General features: G+C 42.1%; 1 protein-coding gene and 2 pseudogenes across 1 annotated transcript in view; 1 reads left to right on the top strand and 2 right to left on the bottom strand.

The window, feature by feature from the left end:
• Nucleotides 1–12196, bottom strand: part of ATP8A2 (ATPase phospholipid transporting 8A2) — a 470091-nt gene extending 457895 nt beyond the window's left edge. The window contains exon 1 of the mRNA XM_006915835.2: nucleotides 12081–12196. Within this exon, the coding sequence (XP_006915897.1) occupies nucleotides 12081–12181 (101 nt within the window). The 5' untranslated portion in view covers nucleotides 12182–12196. The remainder of the gene's footprint in view (nucleotides 1–12080) is intronic.
• On the bottom strand, nucleotides 7165–7283 carry LOC112482905 (annotated as a pseudogene).
• On the top strand, nucleotides 10011–10129 carry LOC112482965 (annotated as a pseudogene).
• Nucleotides 12197–12338: the final 142 nt, after the last annotated feature.

Here is a 12338-nt window from a genome sequence, read left to right as displayed (position 1 = left end):
GGACATGAGATGCACATTACAGCCCCGTGGAATACAAAGGAAATTGAGGGTAAAAGTGAATCTCAGCACTTGATATCATTCTGCAGGTTCCACAAAAATGTATCTGATAATTTTATGGGGTGTGTACACCTTGGCAAAAGGCTAAAAAAAACAAAAAAAAAGGTTTAGAGACAATTCACTTTTTAGTCAGAGGCTATCTTTAAAGTCTTACGAAGCAGAGAACACACCTTAGAAGATACTCGCACATTCTAGCACACCTGCAGGATTCAGCCGCAGCTCTATTCATTTTCCATAGATGGATGTGGACCCGTTTTTATGCTGCTCTAATTTTTAAAACACTCAGTGTGTTTCAAAAAGTCATGGGTTTCTTTAAAAGGCTAGACATTCTTATTGTACTCCTTTTTGCTAAAGGTATTATCTCAAAATATCAAAATTTATGAGGTTCCTTAGCACGACAGTTCAAAAAGACATGATTCGTAATCAATTTATCTTCAACTGCTATGGGAGAAAACATATTTAGCTATGAAGAATGTTATATCAATATTTTCAAGCTATTTATATAAAAAAGCGTTATGATTTAAAATCAAAGTCAGCTAAATGCCTTATAAAGCAATCAGTATCCCAAAATCCTTAATTAGTGGGTCGGTTTCTATAAAACACTTATTTTATAGCAAATGCCAGCGCTGTAATAAAAATAGCTTCTTGTCTAGTTAAATGTATAAAATGTGATTTAAAAAATTGCTGGGCCACTGTGCTATATCCATGAGCCCCATCCAAATAAAATACTAGCAAACAGACCACAAAACTACAAATACGTGGTCTCAAAAATTCAAAGAGAAACACATGAAAATATTATCAGTCAGCTGACTGACAGACTCCAGCTTTCTCAACATTTCCTCAAAATTCATACACATTACCATGTAGTTTTGTAGTTTTAGGGGTACAGTTTCAAGGGCAAAAATATAAAAACCTTCTCCAACCCTCACTTCAATTTTTGTTGAGTAGAGGGGCAATGTAAATTAAAGCAGTCGTCAATTAACTACACTAAATAAGAAAACTCCTTCTTTTGCAAGGATATCGTAGAAAACCCAGCTCATGGGGAAGACCACATATCTTCCCTGAGACGACACTAAAAAGCTTTTCTCCGTAAATGAGTCTGTGACTGTTACACTATCAAACGCGTGACAGTTCATGAAGACTGACTGAAATGTGACATTGAAATTAGTATTTTGTTATGGCCACTAGAAATATTTACTGGTACTTATGGATCTACTGCACTTTTAATGCATAGCAATCACAGGACATGTCAGTGTAAAGAAAGAAGTTTCCACATCAGCTAACGTTGGACTAGAATGGTTTACAAGATGAATTAATAAGGTCCAAATAGAGGCAGATGTTCAGGTGTAGGCCAAATGAATTATAAACATTATGAGTTTTGTACCCATTTACACCCATTTATGATGGAAGGAGACTGGTAAAGGTTATCAGTAAGGATCTCTCATTATATTGTTTTTTGCTTTAGAGTCCCCCAACTTTATAATACCTACAATGTTTGGCTTATAAATATGGAACCCATGTCAAGAACTCCATTTGGAGAATAACTGTGGTACACACACACACACACACACACACACACACACACACACACTCTTCCAGTACTTAAAATTACTTCTCCTGCAATGTCTAAGTGTATATAGTGAACAAAACTTTATTGAAATACAAGTGGCAAAGAAACTTGTGACAGCAGCAGGCAAAACAGTAATATCGAGAGAAATTAAGGTTTCTGTCTGCCCTTTTCATAGTCATTCCATGAAATAATTCAATTTACTCTGGTGTATTAACACTAGAATGATTAAAACTCTAATTGGTAAAGGTAACATTAAAAATTAATTTGAGGCAATTTTAACAAAGATGGAATACTGGGGAAGTAATTATGACCCTATTCGGCAAACAGACTTACTGTTTTAAAATAAAGAGCTCTATTTTTAAATTGTCAGAGCGGGGTAACATATTTCATATGCTAGACAATAAGACTTTCAAAACCTGCACCCATTCCTAGAATAGAAATAAAGGAATAATATTTTTGATTGGGTAATTTGAAGAATATTCCTTTATATAAACGAGTCTACAATTATTCAGATTAAATACTATGCACAGTGCCAAATTTCTTAGAAGGAACCAGAGCAGAGTCCAGACAGCTAAAGAGCTGAGAGCCTGAAACAAGGAAGGAGGGAGGGGGGAGAAAGAGCAGGGAGAGGAAGGTACAGACTCCACGTTCACACTTCAGTAACATTCTGGTTATTCGTTTGGACCAAGTTTAAGGCCTTATTCTATGGTGAAGAATCTTAGTCGGCATCTGGTTGCAAGCAGAAGTCATGGTGACTTGGAAGTGAATTTACACCTGACTGTGTTCTCTCAGTACCCCAGAGGGGAGGCCGGTTTCTCAATTTAACAATAAACACACACACTCGAACGCCTCTTAGTTCTGTCTGATGCTCTCAGCGCAAGCGTGCTTGCTTGTCGAAGCTGCCGCCGAGAAAAATATATACAAAAGCCCTGAACACCCCAAGTTTACCTTGTTGTTCTGTAGCCTGCCCATTTATTCTCAAGGGAGTCTATATCCCTTGCACTCAAGCATACTTTCCTTTTTCCCCCCGGCTCATCAACTGAATGTTTCGGTTGTCAAATAACCGGATCGTGAGCAGCACGAGAGGCACAAAACAGCCATATGAGTAGTAACCAGCCTAGATCACAGGACACTCTGGACACAGTACAGCGAATGTTGCACTCTAGGTGTTACGCAGAGTCTCACCTACTTCTTACCTACCCTGCGAGGTGTGACATTGTCACAGTTCCTGTTCACTAAGCTGAGTATCTTGGATTCGAATATATCTAGAGGTAGGGAAGGAGCTGTCAAAAGCTGGAGTGTCGCTCCGGTAGGACTGCCTTGCTGAGAGAGACAAGAAGATGGTTACCCCTCTTCCTGACACAGCCAACATTGGTTACCCGTGGACCTCTGATCCCCTGGGGGCGTCTAATACTGAGGAGAAAGAGGGTCTGCGCTATTTTGAAGTCAATGACCTTGCCTCAACCCACTGTTCAAAACAGTTATTTAAAAATCCTCAGGAATACGAGCCACAGTGTCACTCACTACCTTCCCTGTCCCCAAAACTGGAACCCTGGAACCACACTTACCTATTCCTCTACCCCTCACCTAACTACCCTGTGACCTCTTCTTCTCTTACAATGCCAGGGCCGGACATCTCTGGGCCATCGCCTCAGCCTAACGCACTTGTAGGCGCAGAGCACGTGGCCATATACACACATGCCGCATCCAGAAGTCTCTCAAACACAAAGATGACGTTGTCGCTGCCCTTTTAAAAGCTTTCTTGCTACAGCTAACCCACCTCCAGGAGCCTAGCCTCTCACAGCACGTCGCCCATCATCCCTGGCGCCTTCTGCATCACTTCCAGAAAGACGCACACCGGGCACCTCTGCGCATGCGCTCCCTGTGCCTCGAGGTCTCGCCACGTGACCGCACCTCCTCTGACAGGCTGACTGACCTCCACCCACCTTCCAGCCCGGCCCGGCCTCACCTACCAGCCGATTTCCCTGGGTCTGCAGAGCCTTGACTAGCCACCCAACCCCAATTTGGCACTCCCCATGGGACGGGACTGAAGTGCCTTCCTAGTGTCCACCAAACGCAGGGGTGGCAACTGCACTTCAGTCTCCTTAATGCGATCACTCTCAGTGCTGCTGAGGCCAGAGTCACAGCTGGACCGATTCAGGTCAAATAGGTTTTCTCCAAGGAAGCAGGTGGCTCCGAAGTGGAATGTGAGAAGACGTTATCAGAGCTTATATGTAAATACGCCTCCAAAAAAATTAAGCTTTAATAATTTACTGAATGGGTTGACACTGATTCCCCCACATGGTCCTGTTAACATGGTTAGAGGGGGTGCTCTCTAATGGGGGGGTGAGGGTGTGCTATGGACTGAATTGTGTCCCCTGAAAACCCCCCTAACCTTCAGCGTGATGGTATTTGGAGGTGGGGCCTTTGGGAGGTGATTAAGGTGACATAAGGTCATGAGAGTGCCCCGCCATGGGATGAGCTGGTGCCCTTAGAAGAAGGGACCCCAGAGACCTTGGTTTCTCATCCCCACGTGAAGATGAAGCGGGATGGCAGCTGTCCAAAAGCCAGGAAGAGGGGCCTCACCAGAACCTGACCACACTGGACCCATGTGTGAGAAAATAAATTTCTGTTATTTAAGCCCCACGCCACCCCCCAGGCTATAGTACTCCTTTATGGGGGCCTGAGCTGACTAAAACGAGGAGAAACAGTTGTACCCCCCCACACACCCCAGTCTGTTCTTGCTGCTTATTGCTACATGTTTCAGTTTCTGTGTCCAGCTAGGTGGATTCATAAATCAATTTATCCAGTTTCAACTAGACCAACTCTGCCCCCCCAAAAAACAAGTGGCTTCAGAATCATTCAATAAAACAAACCACAAATTGAAAATGATAAGCAAATGACAAGCAAATAAAAAACGCAGAAATGGCACTGATATTCCTAAAAAGAGTTCTTCGATACCGGTTTCCTCAGTTAAACATTAGGATAATTTAATGAACTCTGGTAAGTCAGCAAAATACATATATATTCCAAAGAATCAAGACAAGTATCGGCAATATGGATTTTCATCCATAATTCTTAACGGAGAATCGTGGTAAATACACATTGGGTCTTGATAATACCTAGTGATGGTAATGCATACATACAGATATGTAAGTATGCATATTAAAGGTTCTTAGTAAAAAGTCTTACTGACGGGATACGTGATCAAAAAAGTTCAGAGACCACTGACGCGGGTACAGAACTTGTGTGACAGAGTTAGGCCCGCTGTCAAGCTGACGTCTCTTCTCAGGCAGGCCTGAAAGCTGAAACCAGCTGACACGCTCCCAGAGGCTTTGGAGTGGCACATGTAACAGACACTGAGGATATACAGAGCAATCCCTCAGAACGACCAGCGACAACATCCCAAACTCAGCGCCAGATCCCTTGTTAGCCATATCTCATATAAAACCGTAAGGGTAGCTAAGAGTCTATCATTTAAGTATTGAAGAGCTGGCTTTTATTCCAGAGAAAGGGACAGATCAGCACTGAAACCAGCGAACTCGACCTCGTGGTTTCGGGGAATTTCTTCGCCGAACACCCCCGCACCCCGACGGTAGCCAGCCTCTCCTTTTGTTGTCTCTAAGCATTGTCCCTCCTGAAAGGGACGTTGAGTAGCATTTCCGAGTAAGCTTTTGCTGTCCGTTGAGTGGCTCGGCCATAAGTAGTAGAACACACACTTCGATGCCACTTTTAGATAACTACGCAAACGCTCCCCTGACTAGACTCTGACCCCAGCACTTTCTGCAGTCCACAGTGCTGCCTCCTTTTTCGACTTTTATGCAGTTGGATCAGACATTAAGCAAACAAAACTCTCCATGCTGCCATCTTGGGGAATGTCGCTGGACACCAAGAAGTGGGTGTTCTCCCATGCGCCTAGCACGGTGAACATGTGACGATCCTGGTCCAGTCTCCTTTGACCATCAGCTCCTCTAAATATGTCTGTCTCCAATAAAGGACCCAAACATTTCCTAAGGCACCCGACAGAAAGACAAACAAGTTTAGCATCTAGTTCCTACTCTCCCAGATACTTCTGGTTAATTTTTAAAACATTTTTATTTTGAGGTGAGTTGATACTTACAGAAGGGTTATAAAAACGCTCGGAGTTGCCATAGACCCCTCGCCCAGTCTACCCACAATGTTGATATCCTACACCGCCGTAGTTCAATGATGAAAACTGATTAAACGTCGTTGGCACAGCACTACCCCAACTACAGAATATATTCAAAGTTCACCCATTTTTCAACCAATGTACTTTTTCTGTTCTAAGATCTGATTCAGAACGGCCACTGTGTTTAACTGTCATAGCTCCTTAGTTTCCTCCAATTCTGGTTAAATTTTAACTTTTATTTTTCATAAATCCCGAGGCTTAATTCCTTTTATCTTTAAAAGTCAGAAGTGCCCATGAGTACACAGACAACAATAAGAATTAGCAGAATTTGGGAACGGGGGGCAGGGGCAATAAGTTACTGACTAGAACTCACAAACCAAACACCTTTACCTTGTTTTCATAAATGAGAATGGACCGAGATTTCTTTGGTCAATTCAAAATACGCTCCACATCCACCCATACAAAGGTCTACTTGATAAAGAAATGGCCGTGTGAGTCTTTTCTAGACATTGACTGTTTCCTTAGAAATATCAAATATAAAACGAGCCCCAGGCTGACACAATTTTGTTTCTAAAAGTACATTTCGATAAAGCTCGTGCACATAATGGTTCCCTGAATCACACAGTGCCAAAGTTCCCCCAATTTGAATATTTTTATCTGCAGAGTGCCTCCAAAGTTTGTCCAGGGGGTATAAACCTGATAAAAAGCACTAATTACTAGAACCTTCTGTGGCATTAATTGCTGCTGGTATATAGAAATTAAGGACTCTCAATATGCTGTGACATTCATATCAAAAAAAATACAGGATGACAAGAGTGCGTGGTTTGGAGAGTAACCAAGTATATCTGCCTCTAATTTTAAAAGATTGAATGTGAGAAGGTTATATGTTAATTAGCTTGACTGTAGTATTTCACTACGTCCATGTATATCAAATCATCATGTCGTACACCTTAAATACATATTTTACTACAATATATAAATAAACAGATAAATAAAAATGGAAGAAAATCTTGAGGCTGTTTTAAGGTCAGTACATGAAAAGTTTTTGACATAATCAATTACTCTTGGTAATGATTTTCATACACTTTTACCTTTGCCAACTTTGACAAGGACAGCTGTTCAAATCGGATATGTAGACCTTGGTTTTTAAAACACTGATCTTTACATGAATCAAAACGAAGTTATGACTGTTGCCAGGATCTTGGTATTATTTCTTTAAATTGTAAGCAGCCCCAGTGTTAAGATCGAACCCCACCTAAATTCTGCAGCCTTAAACGCTTAGAGGGGAATCGTTCACGCTTACAGCACTCGATGCTATCAGATCTCATCCTGTACGTACCATCTGTCACCAGCTTTCACGCACACACTGTTTTGTTTTGTTTTTTAACGCCTACAACACTTGGTCTTCCTAGGTGGTCTCCCATCCAAGTACTAACCGGGCCCGACCCTGCTGACCTTCCGAGATCAGACGAGATCGCGCATGTTCAGAGTGGCAGGGCCATAGACACAAACTGGTTTTTGAAGATGATTTGGTTCTCTTCATTCACTAAGACAAAAATACTCTCTCAGACATTCGGATCCCAGCGTAATATTACAAAATGAAGATACTGTAAAACTGGCCACACTGTACTCGATTCCCTTTCTGCCAAGGCAAAATTCTATTTTAAACTTATCTTGGCAAAACCAACGAAAGACTCACATAAAGCAACTTTTCTTTGATAAGACAACCCAACCCTAAGAGACCACATAGCTTGACCAAACTCAAGTCAGTGCTTTAATGATTTTTTGCTAGGTAAAACTCCCAGCTGAAAATAATGACTCATTGGAAACGAAATATCTAAACATTCCTAACCTGCTTTGAAGACCTGATTTCAAACACAGAAAAAAAGATGCCTTTCAGCCTTGAAAGTCACAGTTTCAAACAGCTTGCTGAGAATCTCATAGAAAGACTGCATATGCCTGATCGCGATTACATAAATATTGCCCATTCCTTTGATCGGGAAACTATTTCAAGATATTTTCTGGAAGAGAAAAAAAACTTTTTTAACTTTGAACATTTTCGAAAATGTAGATACACAGAATTAAAGCAAGCTTTTTACGCGTATTTAATATTTAACTTAAAACACTTCAAAGGAAATGATATCATTCACATGAAATACCCCAAACAGGGAAATCTAGAGACAGAAAGTAGATTAGTGGCTGTTTGGGGCCGAGGCGGGGTCGGGGGGAGGCCGTGGCAGAGGGGAGGATAACCGAAGGGCATAAGGCTTCTTCTGGAAGCAATGAAAATATTCTAAAATTGTGGCGCTGGCCGTATAACTCTGTGAATATACTAAAAAACAGGGAACTGTACACTTCAGATAGGTGAATGCTTCAATAAAGCTGCTAAAAAAAATATTTAAAAGGAGATACTATTGTATACTTTGGGAAAAAAGGGGATCTGTTAGGTTGACATACACGCAATCCTAGACACGCATAGGTGCATTGCGAGATTCCATTTAATACTACCTATTTGTAGACAATGAACAGGTTATTGTCCTCACGGTTAAAGCCCTAGAAAATCAGCACCTAGGAGAGAGAGACCATGTCACCCTTCTCCATGACTTTGATGATCCGATTTACTGGTTTCAGTAATGGAAAACTTCAACCTCCCACAGCTTCAGATATGATTCTCGGTGTCAGCAACGAGAACAAGGTCTGGAGAGAGATCCATTCCCATGGCATGGACACTCCAGGAATCTCCAGGAATTGCTTAGACTTGGAAGTAACCAGGTGACACATTCCCCTGAGAGTGCCAAGGCCACGGTCAACTCCAGGAGTGAACTTCTCACTCCTATTGACTGGGCCCAGTCTCTTTCTTTGACACACTAGTTCAAATGTTAACTCTACACCTTTGATCCCTATCCTGAATTTACCACACCACCCCCTCAGCATCCTCCCCCAAAACCCAACAGCCATCTCCCTCTTTAGCAAACTTTTAGCTCTTTCCTGAATTAAAAATGCCAATGGCTCATGAAGGCAGTCATGAGCAACTGCCTCGATCCTCAGAGCTCCAAGACCAGAAAGGATGAGTGAGAAACTCTGTTCCAGGAAGGCCCAGCCTCCGAGGTGTACAGCATCCAAATAAAACCATGGATTAGCATGAACATCAGCTGTCCCACCTGGTCCCGTCATTTCAAAAACCTCGATTTAGAGGCAAACGATCTAGCCTCCAAACAAAACCACTAACCTTTTCTCAAGAAAAATTATATTTAAAAAAATTCTTTATCGACTTCCTTTTATGAAAATATTCCTTTGAATAGCTTTATCGACTTTTAGCAAACATTCATGGTCAAGATAAAAAGCCTTATTTTAAGGAATCAATATTTTTCTAAAACTTGACTTCAGCAATATTAAAATGCTAAAATAATGTGGCTCAACATTTTGTAAAATCCTTAAACTATAATGCCAAAAAGCTTTATAATCAATTCCTTAACGAGTCACATGACCATTAGGTAAATCCTATGTATATATAGTCTGGGTAAAGTAAATACTCATAGGCTGTCATTTTATAGAAAAGGAAGGGCCACGTTTTAATTTCTTAGATCCTATTCAGTGTATTCTGCAACTAACGCTCACAGTATAAGCCATGAACTCAAATTCCATAAATTTTAATATATAATATATGTAAACTAATTCAAGTATACACTTACAAGAGGCTTTAAACAGAATAATTGGTACCTACCAACTTTATTCCTAGCCAACCTTCACTGTGCATTCCCACACTTATTCCTCTCCCTGACACTCAGAAATACAAATCAAATGGTAAAACAGGTAGTCACTTGAAATCTCTCCGATTGATAAAAAGATCAGTCTCGAAAGTCAGCTTTGAGTCTTGGTTATAAACGGGTTGTGAGGCCCCATTGCCAAGGCTTTTAAAAATCTGTACCTTCCATAGAAACTAGAGAATATAGGCAAAAACAAAGACCTTATTTCATTCTCCCAGTTTTAAGCACCCACAAATGGATACCAAAATTAAAGAAATAGGAATTAAACATGAATACTACTTGAAAATATCCTAAAGTTTAAAAAGAAAAGTAACTCTTCAATTTCATATCCTTATACAGTACAAATCTTTTAAAAAAGAAATGTCATTTTTTAAAAGTCATTCAATAGAAACACATATGAGAGAGTATAAGGGAATGGAACTATACTGGCAGTGCAAGGTTCCAAATGATTTTAAGTATATTCACAGTCTACGGCCATGCTACTCTGAACAAGCCCAGTCCCATCTGATTTCGGAAGCTAAGCAGGGTCGGGCCTGGTTAGTACTTGGATGGGAGACCACCTAGGAAGACCAGGTGCTGTAGGTGTGAAAAATAAAAAAATAAGGGGTTGTAAGCTGACAAGGTCCTTGCAATCTGTGAGGTCAACCAAGGGTTGCCTTGCCTAAAAAAAAAAAAAAAAAGTATATTCACAGAGTTGTGTGACCATCACCCCAAAATGAAACCCCATGTTCATGTACATTAGCTGCCATTTCCCCTTTGCCAAACTTTTCTCCCTTCCCCAGCCTTAGGAACCACTACACTACCCTTTGTCTCAATAGATTTGCCTCACCTGGGTATTTTATAGACATGGAATCATAGACAGGCATACTTTGTTTTATTGTACTTTTTGCTGCACATCACAGGTAGTTTTTTTGTTTTGTTTTGTTTTGTTTTTAACAAAATGAAGTCAAGACCCTCCACCAGCAAAAAGACCACGTGGTACTTTGCTGCGATATTCACTTTGTGTGGTAGACTGGGACTGAACCCACATATCTCCGGGATATTCCTGTACATAGGGCCTTTTGTTACTGGCTTCTTTATCTTATCATGTTTTTGGGGTTCTTCCATGCCGTAGCATGCATCAGCATGTCATTCCTTTTATGGCCATGTAATATTCCATCGTATGGATTTACCACATTTTATTCATTGATTCATTCATCAGTCGATAGACATTTGGATGGTTTGCACTTTTCGGCTTTTATGAGTAATGCTGCTGTGAACATTTGTGTACATTTTTTGTGTGGACCCATTTTCATTTCTCTTGGGTTTATATACCTAGAGGTTGAATTGCTGGATCATTTGGTAACTTTACATTTAACCTTTTGAGGAACCGTCAAACCGTTATCCACAGCAGCTGCACCATTAATAGATGAAGGTATCACATCCACATAATATGCACTTTTCCACCCCAAATCCTATCAGGCTGCAATAACAACCAACAGCCAAACCTTTCTAAATAAAGACATCAGGCTAGGCAGCCTGTACAAGAGCTACTGCCATAATGGGATTTTTTAACATATAATAACAGCAAAGTTTTAGCCGGAGCTTTCTAGAGAGAACATGAATTGCAATTCAAGTTTGTGAATAATCTGTGCGTAACCTGACCAGTCACATAATTTCTCTACACCTGAACTTGGTGTTCTGAGCCACTCACAGATACCACATCCCCTGAAGTCACTCCCAGAGATAAGGTTGTCTCAGCCTGAAATTTTAATGAAATTTGAAAACGAACTAGCACCCGTGCCTAATGCTGTCGATTCGCACAGCAGAAAGTATTTGAGCCTTAGCAGTCACACAGGCTGGGTTCTATTTCCAGGTCCGCATTTCGTAGCTATAGGACCATAGGTACATTATTTAACATCTTTGTCTCGGTTTCCTGATCTGAAGGTAATAATGCTTTCTTCAAGAAGTTATGAGGATTTATTTATAAAGCTGGTGTCGCTAAAGCATCTGATGCAGTAGCCAGCAAAGAGTAGACATTTAAACGTAGCTTCCACCCACCCCTCTGCTACCTCTGGGCAAACGAAGACACCTTCACAAATGTCCTGGACCATTGAGAGCTGAATGCGAGTTCTTGTGACCTGTGAGATTCCTTTCTAAAGTATTTCCCCACATTATGGCCCGTGAATTGCTAAAAGGAGCTAGCGCCTGGCGTAAAACAGGACGAGGGGCAAATCGTGGAAGGGCGCTCTGGGATGGAGGAACGAGACCTCATTCTTGTCAGGCAGCTAAGAATAAAAACTTCCTCGGGGCTCACAGACGGCCTGAGCACAGAACAGATGTGAAGGAGAGACAGGTAAGGGCCGCGTTCATACGACCCCATCGGAAGGTCAACTGTAGACCGCCAGGCTGGGGGAGCGGGGAGCGGGACGGGGCTGCGGGAAGCCGACAGGGGTCGGGGCTGAAGGGGTGCGCGGAAAAGCTAACGCGAGGCGGACGAGCCCCATCCCCGCTCGGCATCCCCTGCCTCTCGCGTGTCTCAGCCGCCTTCTCCTACCTGATCTGGTTGTCACGGAATTTGTTGAGATGCGGCTGATTGAGGTAAATGGTGCGGGCTGGCGCCTCCAGCTGGTCTGCAATGGACGTGGCCCGGGACATCGCATCGTCTGCCTTCCTATAGCCCAGAGAAGGACGAACAGGTCCTGCGGAGGAGAGGCGCGGGCAGAGAACACAGCACAAAGAAGTCACGTCAGGCGGGCGCGGCGGCGGGCGGGGACCAGCGCGAAGGGATGGATGCTCGGCGCTGCGGGGCCCG

The sequence above is a fragment of the Pteropus alecto genome, unplaced genomic scaffold (assembly GCF_000325575.1).
Source record: "Pteropus alecto unplaced genomic scaffold, ASM32557v1 scaffold16, whole genome shotgun sequence".
NCBI classification, from domain to species: domain Eukaryota; kingdom Metazoa; phylum Chordata; class Mammalia; order Chiroptera; family Pteropodidae; genus Pteropus; species Pteropus alecto.
This window is presented reverse-complemented; position numbering and strand designations above follow the sequence as displayed.